Source organism: Oryctolagus cuniculus, chromosome 5 (genome assembly GCF_051225735.1).
Source record: "Oryctolagus cuniculus isolate XC-2025 breed Fujian yellow rabbit chromosome 5, ASM5122573v1, whole genome shotgun sequence".
NCBI classification, from domain to species: domain Eukaryota; kingdom Metazoa; phylum Chordata; class Mammalia; order Lagomorpha; family Leporidae; genus Oryctolagus; species Oryctolagus cuniculus.
The window spans coordinates 154,778,014-154,805,400 of NC_142871.1; the positions used below are offsets into that span (position 1 = coordinate 154,778,014).

Consider the following 27,387-nt stretch of genomic DNA (forward strand, 5'->3'; position numbering starts at 1 on the left):
GGGAATTAATGCCATACATATGTTTTCCACTTAGTGTAGTTACTATTTCAATGTGTGCCAAACAGGAGTATTCTAGTGCACTTTTGAGATCAGAGTGATCATTTTGGTGAATACTAACTGAGTATAATCCTCAACTAACATGATTATAAAAGAAAAAAATATGAAATAGTTTCCAAGAAGAAGATAACGTGAAATTTGATTATAAGTCAAGAATGAGTTTTTAGAGAAATCCATCTAAATATAAATTAATTCTCATATAATTTTATTTGATGTTTAGAAACTATCATTTAGAACTGAAAATATTTCTCAATAGGCTTCCTAAGGCTCCTTTTACGTCCTTGTTCCTAAGGGTATAGATGAAAGGGTTGAGTGTAGGAGTCACCACTCCATAGAAGAGAGCCATGAACTTGGGCTGGTCCTTTGAGATGGAAGAAGGGGGCTGAAGGTACATGCTAATGGCTGGGCCATAAAATAAGAAAACTACAATGAGGTGAGAAGAACATGTCCCAAAAGCTTTTTTCCTTCCCTCAGAAGATTTAATCTTAAGTATAGCATTACCAATACTAGCATAGGAAGCAAGAATTAAACACAGAGGGACAGCTAGCATGAAAATGCACACCACAGAGAGTGTGAGCTCATTAGCCTCCTTTTCACCACAGGCAGTCTTTATCAGAACTGGAATCTCACACAGCAAGTGATCCAGTGTATTGACTCCACACAGAGGCAACTGTAATGTAACAGTGGCCTCCGAGACAGCGTAGGTTATTCCACTGAGCCACACAATGGATACTAACAGGGTGCAGATGCGCTGATTCATGATGAGTGGGTAGTGCAGAGGTCTGCAGATGGCCACATAGCGATCAAAGGACATAAGTGCCAAGAGCAGACACTCTGTGCCCCCCATCGTGTGGAAGATATAAAGTTGAATTGCACACCCCATGTAGCTGATGGTCTTCTTGGGGCTTCCCAGGTTAAACAGCATCTGAGGGACAATGCTTGTGGTGTAACACATGTCCAGAAAGGAGAGGTTGGTGAGGAAGAAATACATGGGGCTGTGGAGACGGGGGTCTATCTTGGACACCAGAATGATGGCAATGTTTCCCAGCAGGGCCATGGGGTATGTTATGAGGAGAACAATGAAGAGAGGCAGCTCCAACCAAGGTCGGTCAGCAAAGCTGAGTAGAATGAACTCCTTAGGGTGGCTTTCATTTATCAGTGCCATTATCTTTAAATGTTTCTCCTAAATAAAGAAAGTAGCAAAAAAAATGGAGTTATGAGGTGTGATAAAATATAATTATGCATTGGCCATTAATAGAAAATGTCAATCAGTTACTACTGGGGTAAATAATATAAGGAATCTGCCATTAGTTGATGATATTTGCTTCAATTGCACTAAAATTAAACCTATTACTTTCAATAAGTAAATTCTTAATGTGAATATCCTCTTGTGAATAATAAAGATGATGATAGCTATCTATTTTACTTTTGATGAGTATTAAAAATGAAAAGTAGAAGTGACTCTAAAGTAATGCTCTTCACACCTAAATTTGTATAAAAATCAGCCAAGGAGGCTGTTAAACTGAAGTTCAGTTGATTCTATCTCCATGAGCCTGATAGAGTAGGTGTAGCCTGGTACCCTGGAGTTGGGTGGTTCATTTTCAGAATCTCTGCCACAAGACATTACTGAAATGTTCAGAAGAGTAAAAACATTGAGATCTCAATAGTTCTAGAAAAAGGCAGAAGAAACCTGGATGTCTGAGAATCTAGATAGCTTTACCCATCTCCACGTACTTCGTTGCATAGTCATGTTTTTGCATAGCAAGATTTTGTGTTTAAAAAAGTATTTCTTGGGCCGGCGCCGTTGCTCAATAGGCTAATCCTCCGCCTTGCGTCGCCAGCACTCCGGGTTCTAGTCCCGGTCGTGGTGCCAGATTCTGTCCCAGTTGCCCCTCTTCCAGGCCTGCTCTCTGCTGTGGCCAGGGAGTGTAGTGGAGGATGGCCCAGATGCTTGGGCCCTGCACCCCATGGGAGACCAGGAGAAGCACCTGGCTCCTGCCTTCGGGTCAGTGCGGTGCCGCAGCCGCAATGCGCTGGCCACGGCAGTCATTGGAGGGTGAACCAACAGCAATGGAAGACCTTTCTCTCTGTCTCTCTCTCTCACTGTCCACTCTGCCTGTCAAAAAACGGAAAAAGAAAAGAGTATTTCTTAGCTATTTCAAATTAAGTAAGAGATATGAAAACTTTAGTAACAGTTTCTCTAAGTATAAATTGGAGTTCAACTACCAACAATTTTCTCACTGCATAATAATTTGTTTCTGTTGTCTGACTACTTCTAGACTGTGACTATTGCCCTTCAATGTGAAGTTTTATTTAATTTTTCTATATTGTCAGGGTTTTTATTTAGCAAATTGCTTTATCATCCTATTCTATTGTTAAGATATAGGACAATGACTCACTGATTGTACAGCTACAAATATATTTTTACCTTCAGGTAATTGCTCTCAGGGGGTAAAGTCAACATTCCAATTTAAGCCCAGAGATGTACTCAAATCCAGAAGTTATTTTTCATTTTTAGGTCATATTCCTATGTTTTTTTTTACCTGAAAGTTACATCTAAACAAAACAAAATCAAGTAGTTCAGTAAAGCAGTGTTTTGAGAAAATAAATCACATAGAAGGCTTTTGTTTATATATTGCTCTTTCCTTTGGTAGTTAATTGTGTTTGCTGAAATCCACGGTCTTTGTAAGATGTCAGATATCCACACGGGAGGTTAAAATCACATCCCGGTGGAAAAAATATGTTACTCTGCTAATTAGTGGTTTAATAGTATCATGTTATATTCTTAAGGTTACAAAGCACAGTTTCCATATGCTCTCTTCCATTGAAATCCCAAAGTCATTCTGGGACGTGCCACACAAAGCTACTCACAATTTATATGTGAATGTTGTCTTTTATTATATTCATTGTAGGTCAGAATATGTAATAACAAGAATAAGATAATAATTCCAACCAATCCTTAATGAGTGCTGTGTGTCAAACACTCCAAAGTGTTTTCACATTCATTTATTGCTTAGGATTCTCCTCCAAACCTTATTAGAAAGGTAATTTTACTATATTATTTTAAGATATTATTAATTATTCATTCCTTTTTTCTGCCAGAAACCTTTAAGGTATAGAAACTTCATGCATTTCATAAATACAACTTCAGAAACAGAGTGATTCTTCCTATAGTATCCACCCTCTCACCGACACTGCCACCTTCTTCCTCCTGCCTCTCCTATTTCCATTCATACTTTTTACTAAAAAAATTCATTCATTTCTATAGTGTGCTAATAATTAAGGAGGTTAAATATAAAAAGTGAGTAATTCCTAAAAAATCAGCAAAATATGAGATTATAAATTCAGAATTTTAAGATTCCAAAGAAAAATATGTATTCTAGGCTAGAGCTGTGGCTCACTAGGCTAATCCTCCGCCTGCGGCGCTGGCACTCCGGATTCTACCCCCAGTTGGGGCGCCGGTTCTGTTCTGTCCCGGTTTCTCCTCTTCCAGTCCAGCTGTCTGCTGTGGCCCAGGAAGGCAGTGAAGGATGGCCCAAGTGCTTGGGCCCTGCACCCGCGTTGGAGACCAGGAGGAAGCACCTGGCTCCTGACTTCAGGTCAGCTCAGCGGACCATTTCAGGGGTGAACCAATGGAAGGAAGACCTTTCTCTCTCTCTCTCTCACTGTCTAACTATGCTGTCAAAAAAAAAAAAAGAAAAAGAAAGAAAGAAAGAAAGAGAAATATGTATTCTAGATGTGTTTCTTGAATTAGATTGGTTCCTACCCCCCATTTGAGCTTTACTTTATTCAAGATGAGTACACTGAATTTAGGAACATATCTTTGCATAAGATCTTTTTCTGGAGAAATTCTTTGTTGTAGGTGGCACATGAAATAAGTATGGTGTGAATAAATTGATTTTTAAAATAGTATTCTGAAAAACCCTAATCTGTCAACATCATTAAGCAATTGTGTTATAAAAATCTTTTGTTTAATTCTGTAGTTAATACACAGTTATTCTTAAGTGTTGAAAATTAACTGAAATGTGATCCCTGTTAAACATAAGAGTGGGAATAAGAGAGGGAAGAGATGTATAATTTGGGACATGCTCAAGCTGACTTGCCCCAAATGGTAGAGTTAGAAACATACCAGGGGATTCCAATTCAGTCCCATCAAGGTGGCATGTACCAATGCCATCTCACTATTCCAAGTGATCAATTTCAGTTCACAACTGATCATAATGAAAGGACTAAGAGTCAAAGGGAGCACATAAACAAGTCTAATACCTGCTAACACTAACCGATAGAATAAATAAAGGGGAGAGTGATCCAACATGGGAAGTGAGATACTCAGCAGACTCATAGAATGGCGGATGTCCTAAATAGCACTCTGGCCTCAGAATCAGCCCTAAAGGCATTCGGATCTGGCTGAAAAGCCCATAAGAGTATTTCAGGTATGGAAAGCCAAGACACTCTGGCAAAAGATCTCTGTGAGTGAGATCCCAGTGGAAAGAATGGGTCATCAAAGAAGGAGGTACCTTTCTCTGAAGGGAGGAGAGAACCTCCACTTTGACTATGACCTTGTCTAAACAAGATAAGAGTCGGAGAACTCAGAGGGCTTCCATAGCCTTAGAAACTCATGACTGGAGCATAGGGAGATTACTGATGCCATAGACAGGAGTGTCAATTGGTAAAGTCAACAACAGGAGTCACTGTGCACTTACTCCTCATGTAGGATCTCTGTCCTTAATGTGCTGTGCATTGAGATTTAATGCTATAACGAGTACTCAAACAATATAATTCACTTTGTGTTTCTATGGGGGTGCAAACTGTTGAAACCTTTACTTAATGCATACTAAACTGATCTTCTGTAAAAAAAAAAAAAAAAAAAAAAAGAAAGAAAGAAAGAAATTATCAAGTCCCAACTTGACTCTCACTGGGATTAAACATGACAATAGGTCTGCTCTGATTTCATCATCATTTAAAAAAAATCATCTATTGTTTTTCACTTTATGTTTCTGTGTGGGAGCAAACTGTTGAAATCCTTACTTAATGTATACTAAGCTGATCTTCTGTATATTAAGATAATCGAAAATGAATCTTGATGTGAATGGAAGGGGAAAGGGAGTGGGAAAGGGGAGGGTTGTGGGTGGGAGGGACGGTATGGGGGGGAAGCCATTGTAATCCATAAGTCGTACTTTGGAAATTTATATTCATTAAATAAAAGTTAAAAAAAAAAGAAAGTGAAAAAAAAATCTTTTGTCTATTTATGTAATATCCCTACATTTGCATTTTATATTTTTCTATTATGAATCATTCTCCAATTATTTAGATATCTTTTATTTGATTCTCCATGAATCTTCTATGACTAATTATGTCTAACTCTAATTACTGTAATCTATCCAGTATGTTTTCAGCCATTTTATTAAATTTGTATAATTTATAATTTTGTTTATATTATTTATCATATTAAATATTGATTTGTTTAAGATTGTGGATCAATTCAGAGTCTTTTCACTTCTCTGGACTCTTCCCTGGAGGTGTTAGAAGATTAATCAGTGTGCTTATTCAAATTGATCCAATCAAGATGAGTTAGCCTTAAAATATATTTAAGCATTGCAATGTGATACTTAGATTTTTAATCTTTTTCTTGTAGTTCTTACATTTCATTACTGTTAGCTGTTGGAGTCCATCTGTTATTTTTCAGTCTTCTATTTTCAGCGATTTTCCATTACTGTTTCACTGGACTAACCATCAAAGAAATGCAAATTAAAACCACAATTGGTTTCACCTCATCCTAACTAGAGTGGCCATCATACAAAAAGCAAAAACAACAACCACTGGCAAGGATGTGGAGAAAAGTACCCTAATACCCTCTTGGTGGGATTGTAAACTAGTACAACCATTGTGGAAGACAGTGTAGAGATTCCTTAGAAATCTGAAAATAAATAAACCATATGACCCAGCCATGCCACTCCTAGGAATCTACCCAAAGGAAATAAAATCAGCATATGAAAGAGTTATCTGGGGGCCGGTGCTGTGGCGCGGCAGTTTAATGCCCTGGCCTAAAGCGCTGGCATCCCATATGGGCGCTGATTTGAGTCCCTGCTGCTCCACTTCCAATCCAACTCTCTGCTATGGCCTAGGAAAGCAGTAAGAAGATGGCTCAAGTCCTTGGGTCCCTGCAACTGTGTGGGAGACCCAGAAGAAGCTCCTGGCTCCTGGCTTCGGATCAGCACAGTTCCAGCCGTTGTGGCCAATTGGGTAGTGAACCACAGGATGGAGGATTTCTCTCTCTCTCTCTCTCTCTGCTTCTCCTCTCTCTGTGTAACTCTGACTTACAAATAAATAAATAAATCTTTAAAAAAAGAGTTATCTGTACTCCTACGTTTATAGCAGCTCAATTCACACTTGCTGAGATATGGAATCCACCCATATGTCCATCAACTGATGATTGGGTAAAGAAAATGTGGTATATATACACTATGGAATACTACTCAGCCAAACAAAAGAATGCAATGTCTTTCACAACAAAATGGATGCAACTGCAGACCATTATGCTTAGTAAAATAAGCCAGAGAGACACACAAAGACAAATATATGCTTTCTCTGGTTACAGCTAATACATAGAGTATAAAGAAACTTAGATATATTGAGCCAAGCTGATATCATGTTTGTTGTCTATAACTGTTTTCTAGACCCCTTGGAATAGTTGTCCATCTAGTTTTTACTTGTAGAGCTCTTTGTTTAGAGGAGCATTGAATCTATGATTATATAGTTAATTCAAAGTGTGCAATTGCAAAAATATAAAGGAAAAAGGAAATGAAGGGAGGATGTGGAAGGGAGGAAGAGAGGGAGGAAAGCATCATTATATTCTTGAAATCATATCCATGAAATTAATAAAATCTCATGGCCGGCGCCATGGCTCAATAGGCTAATCCTCCGCCTTGCGGCACCAGCACACCGGGTTCTAGTCCCGGTTGGGGTGCCGGATTCTGTCCCGGTTGCCCCTCTTCCAGGCCAGCTCTCTGCTATGGCCAGGGAGTGCAGTGGAGGATGGCCCAAGTGCTTGGGCCCTGCACCCCATGGGAGACCAGGAGAAGCACCTGGCTCCTGCCTTCAGATCAGTGCGGTGCCCCGGCCGCAGTGCACCGGCCACAGCGGTCATTGGAGGGTGAACCAACAGCAAAAAGGAAGACCTTTCTCTCTGTCTCTCTCTCTCACTGTCCACTCTGCCTGTCAAAAAAAAAAAAAGAAATTAATAAAATCTCTTCTCCATAAATAAAAAAGTAAAAAAAAAGTGAAATTACAAGATTCACAGCTTACTGTAAGTTGTAAAGATAATAAAAAGGAATTGGAATTAGGAAGCTGACTGTGGAAAATACATATTAGATTTGTGAATGTAACTCTTTGGAATAATAATACATAAAACTCAGAATATTCAGTCACTTTATAAAGTGCCAGGCTCTGTTCCTGTTAACACTTCCTTTGTATCTACATTCACATTTGCATTCTAGTTTATCTTATTCATTCTTTATTTCATCATATAACATTGTATACTTCCATAACTTTTTAGATTTATAATTGACAAAACATCAAAAGATGAAAAAAGTTTATTTTTATTTGACACCAAAATACCTGGATGAAACATATTCATGAGTTAATCTGTGTAGTTTTCACCAAATGTTAAGAAATGATTTATATGATACGTTCACATGATTCAATGACAGCTTCACAATTAACTCAGGTTTTTAATATCTGTTGGATATAGTTTTAATTAAAAGTTTAGTGTTTTTAAATCTGGGGTAAGTGAATGTCTGACAATTAGATTAATTGCAATGATAAATCTAGTTTGTTGAACAACTGACGTAGATTTTTCCCAAGGTTTGGAAAAGCTCCTGAGATGAAACTCTCTGCCTTTTGTACATGTAGAATAGCTACTAAGGTCTACACACTCCAGTCTTCCCTGAGGAGTCCATATCTTTAAAAAGCAAGTGTGTTTTTACTCACCTTATTTTGATAAATAGCCTTCAATAAAAAGGAATTATGAAGGAATATAGTTGAATTCTTCAAACTTTCAGAAAAGGAAAGTGAGTCCGTATGACAGAGAAGAGTGTAGTATTTATGAATTCATTTCAGAATTCGTAGTTTTTCAATTGATACAAGGATGTCAAAGAGAAAACAACCCATAGTTTAGAAAGACAGTCATAGGAAGTCTGAAGAAGATTTTGTGTACATGTATTTGTATGATATTGTTTTAAACTCTTGGGCATTGTTTTCAAATAGTCCCTTAATATTTATCCCAGAGAATTTCCTTGGGGCATAGCTCTCTGTGGAAATGCTTCTAATGTACAATTAGGTACTTACTGAATTAAAGTTTTAGAGCAAGACTAATTTATTGTGCTTTAAATAAATTCATTCAAATACTCAAAAAATTAGATATTAGTTTCTGTGGAAATCACACATTATCTTTTTTCAGTGACTATAATTTACAACTGAGAATTTATTTTATACATAAATAGAAGGGAGCTCCAAGTTTCTAATACTAAAGTAATGTCAAAGAAAGGGAGATGTTGATAAGCTGATTTGATCAGTAAACATTGTATACATGTTGAAACATTACACCATAGCATATAAATATGTATAATTATTGTAATAACAATTTTTAAAATTAAAATAAATTTTTGCATATTCATAGGGTTCCATGTGATGTTTCAGCATATGTGTATATTATCTCATACATATTGAAGCTTCATTTTAGACTTGTGTGTATTAGGTACATACTTTTCACTATTGTAAAATTGCACAGTTTATCAAAGTATAATTTTTTAAAAGCATGAAAATAATGTTAAGATGGCCACTTTTTATACTGAATATGGACAGTATTTGTCCATGTTTCTGTCTAGCATCTTTTATAGAGTCAAACAAAGTCTGATGTAGATTTCCTTACCCTACCACATCCCATGCTTCTTTGCCTCATCCTAAGCCTATATTTTACTCCAGAATTCAATCAAGTAATCGGAAATCTGAGTTTCACAGTCGGAAAATTGAATGCTTATTAGTCATAAAGGCATTTGTTTAATCATGATCCTGACGTGCATTTATGTTAACCATCCTCTTGAGAGAAAGACGCACTTCATGCTGTGCAGTTTTTATGCTGTATAGGTCTGAGGACATCTCTAGTGTGGAGAAAACCATTGTAAAAACATTTGGGTTTCTACCTTGAAGAGTGTCCTCAAGGCATATCTGCCTTCTTCCCATTTCTTTTAACTTTCATATTGTTTTTAATCATTAAACTTTGTGTTTTTCCATTTTTTTTTTTCAGGAAAGGCCGCTTGCTGGGGAAACAGAAAAGTTTTAGATCATTTTTCTTGAAAATTCTTTCCCAGGATTTATCAGGGCTTTCATCAAAGGTAAAGCATACTTTCAACTTCAAATATAACATGGGCCTTTGATTCAACAGAACTTCCCCCAAATTAGCCAAAATATTGCTCATGCTACTACACATTTTTTCTATATATATATTTCAATATATGTTCCAGAAATGGAAAATAAAACAAATAAAGCATATCTATGAGTATAAATAAAACCTTTCCTCTCACTACTTTTTAGAAAAATTATTTATTTATTTGAAAGGCAGAGCTGCAGAGGCAGAGGCATATATATTTTTAGAGAGAGGTCTTCCATCTGCTGGTTAACTCCCCAAATGGCCACAAAGGCCAGAGCTAGGCTAATCCAAAGCCTGCAGCCAGGAGCTTCTTTTGGGTCTCTCATATGGATACAGGGGCCCAAGGATTTCAGCCATCTTCTATTGCTTTCCTAGGCCATAGCAGAGAGCTGGGTCAGAAGTGGAGCAGCCAGGACTTGAACCAGTGCCCATATGTGATGCTGGCACTGCAGGCAGCTTCACCTGCTATGCCACAGCACCAGCCCCTTTATCATCTCCTATTTATTTCTTTAATGTTTGTAATCTTATCGTTAAGATCTTTGATGTCCATAGTTAAAATTATTCCAAGGAATTTAATTTTATTTTTTGGTTATTGTGAATAGGATTGATTTTAGAAGTTCTTTCTCAGCCTTGACATTATTTGTGTATACACAGACCGTTGATTTTTGTGTGTTAATTTTATACCCTGTCACTTTACTGAACTATTTTATGAGTTCCAATAGTCTCTTAGTGGAGTATTTTGGATCCCATAAATTTATTTATTTATTTATTTATTTTTAATTTTTTTCGACAGGCAGAGTGGACAGTGAGAGAGAGAGAGAGAGTCAGAGCGAAAGATCTTCCTTTTCCGTTGGTTCACCCCCCAGTGGCCACTGTGGCCGGCGCACTGCGCTGATCCGAAGCCAGGAGCCAGGTGCTTCTCCTGGTCTCCCATGTGGGTACAGGGCCCAAGCACTTGGGCCATCCTCCACTGCACTCCTGGGCCACAGCAGAGAGCTGGCCTGGAAGAGGGGCAACTGGGACAGAATCTGGTGCCCCAACCGGGACTAGAACCCGTGTGCTGGCGCCACAGGCGGAGGATTAGCCTATTGAGCTACGGTGGCACCGGCCAGATCCCATAAATTTAGAATCATGTTATCTGCAAATAAATATAGTTTGACTTCCTCCTTCTCAATTTGTATCCCTTTGATATTTTTTTTCTTTCCTAATGATTCTGACTAAAACTTCTGGGACTATATTAAATAGCAGTGGTGAGAATGGGGACTTTTGTCCGGTTCTGGATCTTAGCAGGAATGCTCTCAACTTTACCTAATTCAATAGAATGTTGGCTGTTGGTTTGTCATAAGTTGCCTTGATTGTATTGAGGAATGTTCCTTCTATACCCAATTTGCTTAAGGTTTTCATCATGAAGATGTTTTATCAAATGCTTTCTCTGCATTTATTGAGATAATCATATGGTTTTTGTTCTCAGTTTGTTTATACGATGTATGACATTGATTGATTTTCAAATGTTAAATCATACCAGGGATAAATCCCACTTGGTCTGGGTGAATAATCTTTCTGAATTTTTATTGGATTCAATTGGATATTATTTTGTTGAGAATTTTTGCACCTATATTCTTCAGAAAAATTGGTCTGTGGTTCTCTTTTCTGTTGTATCTTTTTCAGATTTAGGCATTAACGTGATTCTGGCTTCATAGAAGTGGTTTGGGAGAATTCAATCCATTTCAATTATTTTGAATAGCTTTATAAGAATTGGAGTTAATTATTCTTTAAATGTCTGGTAGAAATCAGCAGTGAAGCCATTCGATCCTCTACTTTTCTTTGTTGGGAGGGTCTTTATTAGTGATTCAATTTCTGTCTTGGTTCTTGGTCTGTTTAGGTTTTCTATGTCCTCATGGCTCAATTTAGGGAAGTTATATGTGTCCAGGAATCTATCCATTTCTTCTAGATTTCCTAATTTGTTGACATACAGTTCTTTGTAGTAATTCCTGATGATTTTTTTTATTTCTGTGGTATCTGTTGTTACTTTTTTCTACTCTAATTTAACTAATTTGGGTCTTCTCCCTCTTTTTTGTACTTGATTTTTGGACCAACAGTGTATCAGTTTTGCTTATTTTTTGGAAAAAAAATGTTATTTTGCTGATTTTTTGTATTTTTTTGGTTTCAATTTTGTTTCTTCTCTAATGTTAATATTTTTTAAACTTTTTAAAATTTTTGGTTTAGTTTGTTGTTGTTTTTCTAAGACCTTTAAATGCATTGATAGCTCATTTAATTGATTCCTTTCCAATTTTTGATGTAGGCATGAATTGCTATAAACTTTCCTCTAACTTGTATGGAGTTCCTATTGAAGTTTTCTCCCTAACCCTTTCCTGAGATTGAACTCTCTCCACTTTTTTAAAACTATCTTTCCATAGATTAGAACAGTAAGCTGCCTCTGTATTTTATTATCTTAAAATCTCATATTCAAAATTTATATTGATTAAAGATTCTCAATTTTTTATGTAATCATGTAATTTTCCATCGCAGAAATATAAATTATTTATTTATCATACAGATTTTTAAACAGATTTAATAGGTATTCCTGGTTTTCCCTATTTATGTACAGGAATGTTTCCAAATACAAACTATTACATCACTTTTTTGTTCTCTCACTGGTTCAGAAAATTCATGGCTATGTTATGCAAGATAAATTTTAAGAATATTTACCATATTTTTACATCTTTATTCTAATTTATTTAATATGTAATTATAAATTCAGTAACAAAAATAACATAAAATATATTAATGAAATTAGAATTTTAATGCAATTTAAAGAATCTAAAGCATCACTTTAAGTTGAAGGTACAACCTCATGTGAAACTCATGATTCTTTGAAAATGTAATGTGGCTCACATGGAATGTTCAGCGTGCCATGCTGCCCTCTTACACTTGGAACAAAATGAAGAGAGATGACCAATTCTCATGTGACAGTGATGGAGCCCAATTATGGATGACTACCATGATATTCTTTTGAAGAGTCACTTGAGCTAATGAATTAATATATTAATTTATATTGTTAATTTTAACTATCTAACACAGTTACTATTTATGTATGTATGAACCATAATATAATAATTTAAGGTATTTCCACAAACAATGTACTATATTAGTAGAGAGTAACTAAACTTCTTCTTTGCTTTATATATTTATAAAGGATGTCAGAATTGATACATTTTCCAAAACAACATATACTATAATATTTAGGATAAAATAATGAGTTATTAGAGAGATACATTTAAACCCACTCTAATTGATATCTAATTTCATTTGATGTCTACTATCACTTGGGATTGAAAATGCTCCTCATCATGTCCCTCAAATCCCCCTTCACATCTTTATTTCTTAGTGTGTAGACAAAAGAGTTGGGTGTAGGAGTCACCACTCCATAGAAGAGAGCCATGATCTTCTGTATATAAAGAGAATTGAAAATGAATCTTGATGTGAATGGAAGGGGAGAGGGAGAGGGAAAGGGGAGGGTTGCGGGTGGGAGGGAAGTTATTGGGGGGAGAGCCATTGTAATCCAGAAGCTGTACTTTGGAAATTTATATTCATTAAATAAAAGCTTAAAAAAAAGAAAAAAAAAAGAAGAGAGCCATGAACTTGGGCTGGTCCTTTGAGATTGTGGAGGGGGGCTGAAGGTACATGCTAATGCTAGGACAATAAAAAAGAAAACTACAATGAGATGTGAGGAACATGTCCCAAAAGCCTTTTTCCTTCCCTCAGAAGATTTAATCTAAAAATAGCATGACCAATATGAGCATAAGAAGCAAAAAATGAACATAGAGGAACAACTAATATAAAAATGCACACCACAGAGAGTGTGAGCCCATTAACCTACTTTTCCCCACAGGCAGTCTTTATCAGAACTGGAATCTCACACAGCAAGTGATCCAGTGTATTGACTCCACACAGAGGCAGCTGCAATGTAAGAGTGGCCTCCAAGACAGCATAGGTGATTCCACCCAGCCACACAGTGAATACGAGTAAGTGGCAAATGTGTTGATTCATGATGAGCGGTTAGTGCAGAGGTCTGCAGATGGCCACATAGCGATCAAAGGACATAAGCGCCAAGAGCAGACATTCTGTGGCCCCCATCGTGTGGAAGATGTAAAGCTGAATTGCACACCCCATGTAGCTGATGGTCTTCTTGGAGCTTCCCAGGTTAAACAGCATCTGAGAGACAATGCTTGTGGTGTAACACATATCCAGAAAGGAGAGGTTGGTGAGGAAGAAATACATGGGGCTGTGGAGTCGTGGGTCTATCTTGGACAGCAGAATGATGGCAATGTTTCCCAGCAGGGCCATGGGGTATGTTATGAGGAGAACAATGAAGAGAGGCAGCTCCAGCCAAGGCCAGTCATCAAAGCTGAATAGAATGAACTCTTCAGGGTGGCTTTCATTAATCAGTGCCATTATCCTCAGTTTGTTTCATGAATTAAGAGAGTAGTGACGAAAGTGCTAGAAAGAGTTAATGACTATTACGTATTGGCATTCATTCATGGATAGTAAGGTTCAATATCATCTGGGGAAAATGAAGAATATACACCGGGTGATAACATTTTCATTCATGACACTATGAATTAAAGATGGTTAGCTGAAGCAAATAAGGTAACTATTCTGAGGCTGAATTTCCTCCTCTGTATAAAAAGTATAACAGCTACTTCCTTAATTCTTGTGGGTATTAAATGAAAAGTAGAAGTATCTTTTGGAAACTCCAAAGTAATGCTCTTAATACTTTATCTAGTCTACTGGTGATGGATATTTAGGTTGATTCCATGTCTTTGCTATTGTGAATTGAGCTGCAATAAACATGGAAGTACACACAGCTCTTTTATTTTCCAATTTAATTTATTTGGGTAAATTCCAAGGAGTGGGATGGCTGGGCCATGTGGTAGGGCTATATTCAGGTTTCTGAGGATCTCCAAACTGACTTATATTGTGGCTTTACCAGTTTGCATTCCCACCAACAGTGGATTGGTGTCCCTTTTTCTCCACATCCTCTCCAGCATCTGTTGGTGGTAGATTTCTGAATGTGAGCCATTCTAACCGGGGTGAGGTGAAACCTCATTGTGGTTTTGATTTGCATTTCCCTGATTGCTAGTGATCTTGAACATTTTTTCATGTGCCTGTTGGCCATTAGGATTTCCTCTTTTGAAAAGTGTCTATTGAGGTCCTTGGCCCATCTCTGAAGTGGGTTGTTTGTTTTGATGTTGTGGTGTTTCTTGATTTCTTTGTAGATTCTGGTTTTCAACCCTTTATCTGTTGCATAGTTTACAAATATTTTTCCCATTCTGTCGGTTGCCTCTTCACTTTCCTGACTGTTTCTTTTGAAGTACAGAAAATTCTCAATTTGATGCAATGCAAAATGTTAATTTTGGCTTTGACTACCTGTGCTTCTGGGGTCTTTTCCAAGAAGTCTTTGCTGGTACCTATATCTTGCAGGGTTTCTCCTAAGTTCTCTAATAATTTGATGGTGTTGGGTCATAGATTTAAGTCTTTAATCCATGTTGAGTGGATTTTTGTTTAAGGTGAAAGGTAGGGGTCTTGCTTCATGATTCTGCATGTGGAAATAAATTTTTCCAGCACCATTTATTGAATAGACTGTCCTTACTCTAGGAATTGGTTTTAGATCCTTGATCAAATATGAGTTGGCTGTAGATGTTTGGATTGATTTCTGGTGTTTCTATTCTGTTCCATTGGTCTATCCATCTGTTTCTGTACCAGTACCATGCTGTTTTGATTACAACTGCCCTGTAGTATGTCCTGAAATCTGGTATTGTGATGCCTCTGGCTTTGTTTTTGTTGTACAAGTTTGCTTTAGCTATTTGAGGATCTGGCGTCTCCATATGAATTTCAGCATCATTTTTTCTAGATCTGAGAAGAATGTCTTTGGTATCTTGTTGGTGTCCCACTGAGTTTATAAATTGCTTTTGGGAGAATGGACATTTTGATGATGTCGATTCTTCCAATCCATGAGCATGGAAGATTTTTCCATTTCTTGGTATCCTCTTCTATTTCTTTCTTTAAGGTTTTGTAATTCTCATCATAGAGATCTTTAACATCCTTGGTTGAGTTTATTCCAAGGTATTCAATTGTTTTTGTAGCTATTGTGAATGGGATTGATCTTAGAAGTTCTTCCTCAGCCATGGCATTGCCTGTGTAGACAAAGACTGTTGATTTTTGTGCATTGATTTTATATCCTGCCACTTTGCCAAACTGCTCTATGACTTCCAATAGTCTCTTAGTAGAGTTCTTTGAATCCCCTAAATAAAGAATCATATCATCTGCAAAGAGGGATAGTTTGACTTCTTCCTTCCCAATTTGTATTCCTTTAATTTCTTTTTCTTGCCTAATAGCTCTGGCTAAAACTTTCAGAACTACATTGAATGGCAGTGGTGAGAGTGGGCATCCCTGTCTGGTACCAGATCTCAGTGGAAATGCTTCCAACTTTTCCCCATTCAATAGGATGTTGGCTGTGGTTTTTTCATAAATTGCTTTGATTGTATTGAGGAATGTTCCTTCCATACCCAATTTGCTTAGAGTTTTCATCATGAAAGGGTGTTGAATTTTATCAAATGCTTTCTCTGCATCTATTGAGACATTCATGTTTTTTTATGCAGTCTGTTAATGTGGTGTACCACATTGATTGCTTTGCGAACATTGAACCATCCCTGCATGCCAGGGATAAATCCCACCTGGTCAGGGTGGATGATTTTTCTGATGTGTTGTTGTATTCTATTGGCAAGAATTTTATTGAGGATTTTTGTGTCTATGTTCATCAGGGAAATTGGTCTGTAATTTTCTTTCATGCTGCATCTTTCTCTGGCTTAGAGATTAAGGTGATGCTGGCTTCATAGAAAGAATTTGGGAGGATTCCATCTTTTTCGATTGTTCTGAATAGTTTGAGAAGAATTGGAGTTAGTTCTTCTTTAAATGTCTGGTAGAATTCAGCAGTGAATCCATCTGGTCCTGGGCTTTTCTTTTCTGGGAGGGCCTTTATTACTGTTTCCATTTCTGTCTCAGTTATGGGTCCGTTTATGTTTTCTATATCTTCCTGGTTCAATTTAGGTAGGTTGCATGTGTCCAGGAATCTATCCATTTCTGATAGATTTCCCTGTTTGCTGGCATACAACTCTTCGTAGTAATTTCTGATGATTCTTTTTATTTCTATGGTGTCTGTTTTTCTGTTTCATTTTTCACCTCTGATTTTATTGATTTGGGTCTTTTCTCTTCTTTTTTTAGTTAGTTGGGCCAATGGGTGTCAATTTTGTTTATTTTTTCAAAAAACCAACTCCTCATTTGGCTGATTTATTTGATTTTTTTTTTTGGATTCAATCCTATTGATTTCTTTTCTGATTTTAATTATTTCTCTACTCCTACTAGATTTGGGTCTGGTTTGCTGCAGATTTCTAGATCCTTGAGATGAATTGAAAGCTCATTTATTTGGTGCCTTTCCAATTTCTTGATGTAGGCACCTATTGCTATAAACTTTCCTCTTAACACTACTTTTGCTGTATCCCATAAGTTTTGGTATGTTATGCTGTTATCCTCATTTACTTCCAGAAAATTTTTGATTTCTCTTTTGATATCTTCTATGACCCGTTGTTCATTCAGGAGCATGTTGTTCAATCTCCATGTGTTTGCATATGCTCTAGGGATTCCTGAGTTGCTAACTTACTTCCAGCTTCATTCCATTATGGTCTGAGAAGATGCATGGTATTTTTTGGATTCTTTTGAATTTGCTGAGACTTGCTTTATGGCCTAGTATGTGGTCAATCCTAGAGAAGGTTCCATGTACTGCTGAGAAGAATGGAAATTCTTTATGTGTAGGATGAAAAGTTCTGTAGATATCTGTTAGATCCATTTGGGCTATAGTGTCATTTAAATCTACTGTTTCCTTGTTGATCTTCTGTCCTGTTCATATGTGTATTTCTGAGAGTGGAGTATTGAAGTCCCCCATTCCTATTGTATTGGGGTCTAAGTCTGCCCTCAGTGTGGGCTCAAAGTCTCCTGCAGTCTCTCACTGGGTTGCCAATGTTACCGAATTGTCGCATCTCTGTAAGAGTACTCACGTGAACTCTGTGAGTTCTCTCACTCACCGTCTCTTTTTTCACAGTCTCAGTTCATTAGCTCCACACATTCACTAGGTCCTAGGAAATCAAATTCACAAACAGAAAAGCTGTCTGAAACTTAATGTTTATTTAAGCTCAATTCACAATAGCTAAGACCTGGAACCAACCCAAATGCCCATCAACAGTAGACTGGATAAAGAAATTATGGGACATGTATATAGAATACTATACAGCAGGCCGGTGCCGCGGCTCACTAGGCTAATCCTCCACCTAGCGGCGCCGGCACACTGGGTTCTAGTCCCGGTCGGGGCGCCGGATTCTGTCCTGGTTGCCCCTCTTCCAGGCCAGCCCTCTGCTGTGGCCAGGGAGTGCAGTGGAGGATGGCCCAGGTGCTTGGGCCCTGCACCCCATGGGAGACCAGGAAAAGCACCTGGTTCCTGGCTCCTGGCTCCTGGCTCCTGCCATCGGATCAGCGCAGTGCGCCGGCCGCAGCGCGCCGGCTGCGGCGGCCATTGGAGGGTGAACCAACGGCAAAGGAAGATCTTTCTCTCTGTCTCTCTCTCTCACTGTCCACTCTGCCTGTCAAAAAAATAAAAAAAAGAATACTATACAGCAGTGAAAAACAATGAAATCCTGTCATTTGCAACAAATTGGAGGAATCTGGAAAACATCATGCTGAGTGAATTAAGCCAGTCCCAAAGGGACAAATATCATATGTTCTCCCTGATCAGTGACAACTATCTGAGCACCAAAGGGGAAACCTGTTGAAGTGAAATGGACACTATAAGAAACAGTGATTTGATCATCCCTTGCCCTGACTTGTTGACGTACAATGCAATACTTTATCCCATTTAGTTTTTTTTTCTAGTAATACTATTGGTTGAACTCTGTAATTAACACACAATTATTCTTAGGTGCTGACATTTAACTGAAAAGTGATCCCTGTTAAATATAAGAGTGGGAATAAGAAAGGGAGGAGATGTACAATTTGGGACATGCTCAACCTGACTTGCCCCAAATGGTGGAGTTAGAAATGTGCCAGTGGATTCCAATACAATCCTATCAAGATTGCATGTACCAATGCCATCTCACTAGTCAAAGTGATCAATTTCTGTTCACAATTAATCACACTGATAGGTCTAAGAGTCAAAGGGATCACACAAACAAGACTAGTGTCTGCGAATACTAACTGATAGAATCAAAAAGGGAGAGAACGATCCATCTTGGGAAGCGGCATACAGAGCAGACTCATAGAATGGCAGATGTCCTAAACAGCACTCTTGCCTAAGAATCAACCCTAAAGGCATTCGGATCTGACTGAAGAGCCCATGAGAGTATTTTAGGCATGGAGAGCCATGACACTGTGGCAAAATAAAAAAAAAGAAAGAAAAAAAGAAAGAAAGATCTGCGTGTGAGATACCCAAAGAAGGAGGAACCTTTCTCTAAAGGGGGGAGAGAACTTCCACTTTGACTATGACTTTGTCTAAATAAGATCGAAGTCAGTGAATTCAAGAGGCTTCCATAGCCTTGGCAATTCATGACTAGAGCCTAGGGAGATTACTGATGCCATAAACAAAAGTGTCAAATTGTTAAGTCAACAACAGGAGTCACTGTGTACTTACTTCTCATGTGGGATCTCTGTCCTTAATGTGTTGTCCAATGTGAATTAATGCTATATTTAGTCCTCGAATAGTAGTTTACACTTTATGTTCTGTGTGGGTGCAAACTGATGAAATCTTTACTTAATATATACTAAATCAATCTTCTGTATATAAAGATAATTGAAAATGAATCTTGATGTGAATGGAAGGGGAGAGGGAGTGGGAAAGGGGAGGGGTGCGAGTGGGAGGGAATTTATGGGGGGGAAAAAGCCATTGTAATCTATAACCTGTACTTGGGAAAATTTTATTTACTAAATAAATGTTAAAAAAAAGACTTGGACTATATCTTGCCATTCTCTCCTAGCCTGTAGGGTTTTTGATGAGAAGTCTGCTATGAGTCTAATTGGAGATCCTCTGAAAGTAATCTGGCATTTCTTTCATGCACATTTTATAATATTTCTTTATGTTTTATTGTGGAGGGTTTGATTGCAATGTGTTGTTACGAATATCTTTTCTGGTCATGTCTATTAGGTGTTCTATGTGCTTCCCATACTTGGATGTCCTTTCTTTCTCTAAGTTGGGGAAATTTTCTGTTATTATTTAACTAAAAAGACCTTCTAACCTTTTCTCTCTTTCTAAGCCTTCAGGAACTCCTAGAACTTGTATGTTTTGTCATTCGATAGTATCCTGTAGATTCCCAGCAGTGTTTTTTAGTTTTCTAATTCCTCACCTTGTTTTCTATCTGACTGTATAGTTTCTTGCATTTTTGTCTTCTATGTTGGATATTCTCCCTTCTGCTTCACTATTTTTGTTTTAAGAGTTTTTATTGCATTTTTAATTTTTTCTATTGAATTCTTCACATCCAAAACTTAATTTGTTATCTATTTAAATCTCAATTTTGTAGGCAAAATTTTATTTCATGTGTATGGTTTTCACTAGTTCATTCATTTGCTTCTAATTACTTCTATGCAATCTGAATAACATTTTTTGAATTACATTTCTTGCATTTCTTCATACTCTTCATCTTCAGAATCTAGTATTCAAGTGTTGTATTCTTTTGGGGGTACCATGCTGTGTTCCTAATTCTTGTTTCTTGAATTGGTGCATATATTATTCGTCGTTTGTAGAGATACTCATTGGTTTCTTCTTCTCCTTCTTCTTCTTTTTTTTTTTTTTTTGCTGCAGTATCTTTTATCTTTGGACTATGTTTGGATTAGTGGACTGTCTGCTTTCAGGGAATACCTAGAGGCATGTGGTGGGTGTGGCTAGAGAACTCTGTTCAGTGCTCCAGGGTGAAGGGAATGTTAAGGTGACCCCAGGTTGGGTGTGGTAAATCTCCTCTTTTATTTAAAAATTTTAATAAGAATGGATTTTTTTTTCTGTTGTTGATGTAGACTCAGTTCATTTCCTCTCCTCAAGGGAGACCAGGGCCTGGGCAGCAGTGGGTATATTTATCTGCCCTTCCACAAGGATAACACAAAAGATGTGTGTAGTCCTCAATGTAAGAAGATTCCTTGGAAGTGTCCTTCATCAGGGCACCAGGGAACCCTGAGCATGTGGAGCCTCCCACAGTGGCTGCCCAAAGTCCCAGCCATACTCTGAGCCTTCCCACCCAGCCTCAGTGTTTCCCAAGCTCTGCAGTCTCAGTGTTTTCACAGTCCTGGCACACAAGCCTCCCCCAGTCACAAGCACCAAGCCCTGTGTCAGTTCTCCTCCACCAGACTCTAGAATCTCTGCAGAGCTGGTTTCTGGGTGCTGCCACAAGGTGGCAAAACTGTTACGTATGTCCAAAATGGTGCCCACTCTGTATTGGCTTATTATAGGAGGCCATTCCAGGGTCATCAAGGAGAGAGAAACATGCCCCCGCCCTCTTTTTTTCTTCCTCTAATTTGGCAGGTACACTATACCCACAGGGCTCCCAGCTGGATTCCCTCCTGTCTTTTCCATCAATTTTATAACCAGTGGCTTGGGCTGCTGCAGTCCAGTTTCACCTCTTTCCAAAGCTGGGATGGAGGCTCTCAGCTGCTGGGGTCCTGATTTGTGCATGCCTTCACATTCTACATAGGTCTGCTATGTCCCTCTAATTTGTGTAGACATTTTCTCCCTAACTCTTCCCTGAGATTGTACTCTCTCCACTTTGTAAAAACTATCTTCTCCTAGACTAGAGCAGTAAGCTCCCTCCCTATTCCACCATCTTAATCCTGTCCCTATTTCCAGACGACTTCTTTGTCTCTGCTCTATCCCTCCTTCTCTGTAACTCTGCCTTTCAAATAAATTAGTTAATTAAAAAAGAAGCTGAGAGATATAGAAATAAATTAGAAGCAAAGAGAGAGTGAGGGAGGGAGAAAGAGAGAGAGAGAGAAAGAGAGAGAACACACTCCCATCCAGTTTTGGTTTTTTGGTTCACTCCTCAAATGCCTGCAATGTCTCGGGACTAGGACCAAACCTAGGAGCTGGGAAGTCAATATAGGTCTCCAATGTGAGTTGCAGTAGTAACTCAATTACTTGAACTATCACTATTGCCTCCCAGGGTCTTCATAAATTTGAAGGTAGAGTCAGGAGTCATAGCCAGGTATTGAACCAGGCACTCTGATATCAGTTGTGGTTGTCTTAACTGGTATTTATATACTTAACCTTTTTATTTTAAAATATTTATTTATTTATTTATTTGATAGGTAGAGTTACAGACAGTGAGAGGGAGAGACAGAGAAAGATCTTCCTTCCATTGGTTCACTCCCCAAATGGCCACAATGACCGAAGCTGCGCTGATCCGAAACCAGGAGCCAGGAGCTTCTTCCTGGTTTCCCACATAGGTGCAGGGACCCAAGCATTTGGGCCATCTTCTACTGCTTTTCCAGGCCATAGCAGAGAGCTGGATTGGAAGAGGAGCAGTCAGGACTAGAACTGACATCCATATGGAATGCTGGCGCCACAGCAGAGGATTAACCTATTGCACCACAGCACCAGCCTCCATATATACTTAACCTTATAATGTGTTTTTCTAAAGAAGCAATAGCATCTATATGAACTGAGGCTGATATTATTTTTATAAAGTCTAGTATGCTTCACAATGAGTACACAGCAAAATCATCTTGACTACTGATTATGTAGTTAAACATAAAGAATGAGATAACATTTCTGAGATAACACTAATAGGAAGTCCAAAGATGATATTTGTAGTCAAGCTGTTTGATGATGGTAAATTTAACTAATTAATACCATGTTATATATTTGCTACTTAACATAGTTACTATTTCAGTGTGTGGCAAACAGAAGTATTTTAGTGCACTTTTAAAATCAGAGGGATCATTTTGGTGAAATTAACTGAGTATGGTACTCATCTAACATGATTATAAAAGAAAAAAACATGAAATTTTTTGAAAGAAGACCATGTAACATGAAATTTGTTTATAAATCAAAAATGAGCTTTTAGAAAAATCCATCTAGATCTACATTAATTGTCATGTAATTTTATTTGATGTTTAAAAGCTATCATTTAGAACTGAAAATATTTCTCAATAGGCTTCCTAAGGCTCCTTTTACGTCCTTGTTCCTAAGGGTATAGATGAAAGGGTTGAGTGTAGGAGTCACCACTCCATAGAAGAGAGCCATGAACTTGGGCTGGTCCTTTGAGATGGAAGAAGGGGGCTGAAGGTACATGCTAATGGCTGGGCCATAAAATAAGAAAACTACAATGAGGTGAGAAGAACATGTCCCAAAAGCTTTTTTCCTTCCCTCAGAAGATTTAATCTTAACTACAGCATTGCCAATACTAGCATAGGAAGCAAGGATTAAACATAGAGGAACAGCTAATATAAAAATGCACACAACAGAGAGTGTGAGCTCATTAACCAGCTTTTCCCCACAGGCAGTCTTTATCAGAACCGGAATCTCACACAGCAAGTGATCCAGTGTATTGACTCCACACAGAGGCAACTGTAATGTAACAGTGGCCTCCGAGACAGCATAGGTTATTCCACTGAGCCACACAATGGATACTAACAGGGTGCAGATGCGCTGATTCATGATGAGTGGGTAGTGCAGAGGTCTGCAGATGGCCACATAGCGGTCAAAGGACATAAGTGCCAAGAGCAGACACTCTGTGCCCCCCATCGTGTGGAAGATATAAAGCTGAATTGCACACCCCATGTAGCTGATGGTCTTCTTGGAGCTTCCCAGGTTAAACAGCATCTGAGGGACAATGCTTGTAGTGTAACACATGTCCAGAAAGGAGAGGTTGGTGAGGAAGAAATACATGGGGCTGTGGAGACGGGGGTCTGTCTTGGACAGCAGAATGATGGCAATGTTTCCCAGCAGGGCCATGGGGTATGTTATGAGGAGAACAATGAAGAGAGGCAGCTCCAACCAAGGTCGGTCAGCAAAGCCAAGTAGAATGAACTCTTCAGGGTGGCTTACATTAATCAGTGCCATTATCATTAACTGTTTCCCCTAAAGAAAGAAGTTATGAGGAATGATAAAATATAATTATGCATTGGCCATTAATATAAGATGTCAATCAGTTACTACTAGGGTAAATAATATAAGGAATCTGCCATTAGTTGATGATATTTGCTTCCATGGCACTAAAGTAAAGCTTATTACTTTCTTTTTTTAAATTTATTTGACAGGCAGAGTTATAGACACAGAGACAGAGAGAAAAGTCTTCCTTCCATTGATTCACCCCCCATAATGGACACCATGGCCAGCGCTGTGCAAATCTGGAGCCAGGAGCCAGGTGCTTCTTCTTGGTCTCTCTCGCGGCTGCAGGGGCCCAAGTATTTGGGCCATCCTCCACTGCCTTCCTGGGCCACAGCAGAGAGCTGGACTGGAAGAGGAGCAACCAGGACTAGAACCCGGCACCCATAAGGGATGCCAGTGACACAGGCAGAGGATTAACAAAGTGAGCCATGGCCTGGCTCCGCCTATTACTTTCAATCAGTAAATTCTTAATGTGAATATCCTCTTGTGAATAATAAAGATGATGATAACTATCTATTTTACTTTTGATTAGTATTAAAAATGAAAAGTAGAAGTGACTCCAAAGTAATGCTGTTTACACTTAGGTTTGTATAAAAATCAGCCAAGGAGGCTGTTAAACTGAAGTTCAGTTGTTTCTATCACCATGAGCCTGATAGAGTAGGTGTAGCCTGGTACCCTGGAGTTGGGTGGCCCAGTTTCAGAATATCTGCTACAATACATTACCGAGATGTTCAGAAGAGTAAAAACATTGAGATTTCAATAGTTCTAGAAAAGGCAGAAGATACCTGGATCTCTGAGAATCAAGATAGCTTTATCCATCTCCAGGTACTTCGTTGCATAGTCATGTCTTTGCACAGCAAGATTTTGTGTTTAAAAAAGTATTTCTTAGCTATTTCAAATTAAGTAAGAGATATGAAAACTTTAGTAACAGTTTCTCTAAGTATAAATTGGAGTTCAACTACCAACAATTTTCTCACTGCATAATAATTTGTTTCTGTTGTCTGACTACTTCTAGACTGTGACTATTGCCCTTCAATGTGAAGTTTTATTTAATTTTTCTATATTGTCAGGGTTTTTATTTAGCAAATTGCTTTATCATCCTATTCTATTGTAAGATATAGGACAATGACTCACTGATTGTACAGCTACAAATATATTTTTACCTTCAGGTAATTGCTCTCAGGGGTAAAGTCAACATTCCAATTTAAGCCCAGAGATGTACTCAAATCCAGAAGTTATTTTTCATTTTTAGGTCATATTCCTTTGTTGTTGTTTGTTTACCTGAAAGTCACATTTAAACAAAACAAAATCAAGTTACTCTGCTAATTAGTGGTTTGATAGTACCGTGTTGTATTCTTAAGGTTACAAAGCACAGTTTCCATATGCTCTCTTCCTTTGAAATCCCAAAGTCATTCTGGGAGGTGTCACGCAAAGCTACTCAGAACTAATATGTGAATGTTGTCTTTTGATTATATTCATTGTAGGTCAGAAGTATGTAATAATAAGAATAAGATAATAATTCCAACCAAGCCTTAACAAGTGCTGTGTGTCAAACACTCCAAGGGGCTTTTTACATTCGTTAAATTACTTAGAATTCTCCCCCAAACCTTACTAAAAAGGAAATTTTACTATGTATATTTTAAGATTTGTTAACTACTCATTTCTTTTTTTCTCCCAGAAAAATTATTTAAGGTATACAAACTTCATGCATTTCATAAATACAACTTTAGAAACAGAGTGATTCTTCCCATAGTACCTACCTTTTCACCCACACTGCCACCTTCTTCCTCCATCCTCTCCTATTTCCATTCATACTCTTTACTAAAAAAATTCATTCATTTCTATAGTGTGCTAATAGCTAAGGAGGATTAATATAAAAAAGCAAATAATTCCTAAAAAATCAGCAGAATATGAGATTATAAATTCAGAATTTTAAGATTCCAAAGAAACATATGTATTCTAGGTGTGTTTCTTGAATGAGATTGGTTTCTACCCCTCTAAGCATAAATTGTATTTTACTCAAGATGAATACACCGAATTTAGGAACATACCTTTGCATAAGATCTTTTTATGGAGAAATTCTTTGTTGTAGGTGGAATGTGAAATAAGCATGGTGTAAATGAATTGATTTTTAAAATAGTATTCTGAAAAACTGTTATCTGCCAATATCATTAAGCAATTGTGTTATAAAAATCTTTTGTATATTCATGTAACATCCTTACATTTGCATTTTATATTTGTCTACTATGAATCGTTCTCCAATTCTTGAGATATCTTTTATTTGATTTTCCATGACTAATTATGTCTAACTCTAATGACTGTAATTTGTATAATTTATAATTTTGTTCATGTTATTAATCATATTAAATATTGTTTTGTTTATAATTGTTGATCATTTCAGAGTCCTTTTAAAAAGAAAAATATATGCTTTCTCTGGTTATAGCTAATACATAGAGTATAAAGAAACTTAGGTATATTGAGCCACGCTGATATCATGTTTGTTGTCTATAACTCTTTTCTACACTCTCAGAACAGTGGTGGTCTAGCTTTTATTTGTAGAGTTCTTTGTTTAGAGGAGCACTGAATCTATGATTATATAGTTAATTCAAAGTGTGCAATTACAAAAATACAAAGGAAAAAGGAAATGAAGGGAGGTTGTGGAAGGGAGGAAGGGAGGGAGGAACGCATCATTGTATTCTTGAAATCATATCCATGAAATTAATAAAATCTCCATAAATAAAAAATATTAAAAAACACAGTGAAATTACAAGATTCCACAGCTTACTGTAAATTGTAATGGTAATAAAAAGGAATTGGAAATAGGGAGCTGACTGTGGAAAATACGTATTAGATTTGTGAATGTAACTCTTTGGAATAATAACACATAACTCCCCAGAATATTCAGTCACTTTGTAAAGTGCCAGACTCTGTTCCTGTCGATACTTCCTTTGTATCTACACTCAAATTTTCATTCTAGCTTATCTTATTCATACTTTATTTTATCATATAATATTTTATGCTTCCATAACTTTTTAGATTTATAATTAGTAAAACATCAAACGAGAGAAAAGTTTATTTTTATTTGACACCAAAATACCTGGATGAAACATATTCATGAGTTAATCTGTGTAGTTTTCACCAAATGTTAAGAAATAATTCATATGATACGTTCACATGATTCAATGACAGCTTCACAATTAACTCAGGTTTTTAATATCTGTTGGATATAGTTTTAATTAAAAGCTTTGTGTTTTTAAATTTGGTGTAAGTAGTTTGTTGAACAACTGACGTAGATTTTTCCCAAGGTTTGGAAAGGCTCCTGAGATGAAACTCTCTGCCTTTTGTACATGTAGAATAGCTACTAAGGTCTACACACTCCAGTCTTCCCTGAGGAGTCCATATCTTTAAAAAGCAAGTGTGTTTTTACTCACCTTATTTTGATAAATAGCCTTCAATAAAAAGGAATTATGAAGGAATATAGTTGAATTCTTCAAACTTTCAGAAAAGGAAAGTGAGTCCGTATGACAGAGAAGAGTGTAGTATTTATGAATTCATTTCAGAATTCGTAGTTTTTCAATTGATACAAGGATGTCAAAGAGAAAACAACCCATAGTTTAGAAAGACAGTCATAGGAAGTCTGAAGAAGATTTTGTGTACATGTATTTGTACGATATTTTTGAAAGCTCTTGGGCATTGTTTTCAAATAGTC

The 27,387-nt window shown here is 37.4% G+C and overlaps 2 protein-coding genes and 1 pseudogene across 2 annotated transcripts; all 3 read right to left on the reverse strand.

The window, feature by feature from the left end:
- Nucleotides 1-283: 283 nt before the first annotated feature.
- Nucleotides 284-1,222, reverse strand: LOC100339820 (olfactory receptor 2B11-like). Its single transcript, XM_002714184.3, has one exon. It carries the CDS (start codon nucleotides 1,220-1,222, stop codon nucleotides 284-286), a length of 939 nt encoding a protein of 312 aa, XP_002714230.3.
- Nucleotides 1,223-12,806: 11,584 nt separating this feature from the next.
- LOC108177402 (olfactory receptor 2B11-like) lies at nucleotides 12,807-13,939 on the reverse strand (annotated as a pseudogene).
- Nucleotides 13,940-22,691: 8,752 nt separating this feature from the next.
- LOC100339565 (olfactory receptor 2B11-like) lies at nucleotides 22,692-25,790 on the reverse strand. Its single transcript, XM_002714183.3, has 2 exons — nucleotides 25,755-25,790; nucleotides 22,692-23,621 (listed from the first exon to the last, which is right to left on the reverse strand). The coding sequence occupies exons 1-2, from the start codon at nucleotides 25,788-25,790 to the stop codon at nucleotides 22,692-22,694; spliced, it is 966 nt and encodes a 321-aa protein (XP_002714229.3).
- Nucleotides 25,791-27,387: the final 1,597 nt, after the last annotated feature.

Excerpts from the sequence above, each read along its gene's own strand:
- LOC100339820 (XM_002714184.3), bottom strand. The coding sequence starts at position 1,222 with ATGGCACTGATAAATGAAAGCCACCCTAAGGAGTTCATTCTACTCAGC.
- LOC100339565 (XM_002714183.3), bottom strand. The coding sequence starts at position 25,790 with ATGCTTATTTCACATTCCACCTACAACAAAGAATTT. Across the intron at positions 23,622-25,754 it reads CCACCTACAACAAAGAATTT|ATTAATGTAAGCCACCCTGA; the intron begins CTCCATAAAAAG and ends ATAATGGCACTG.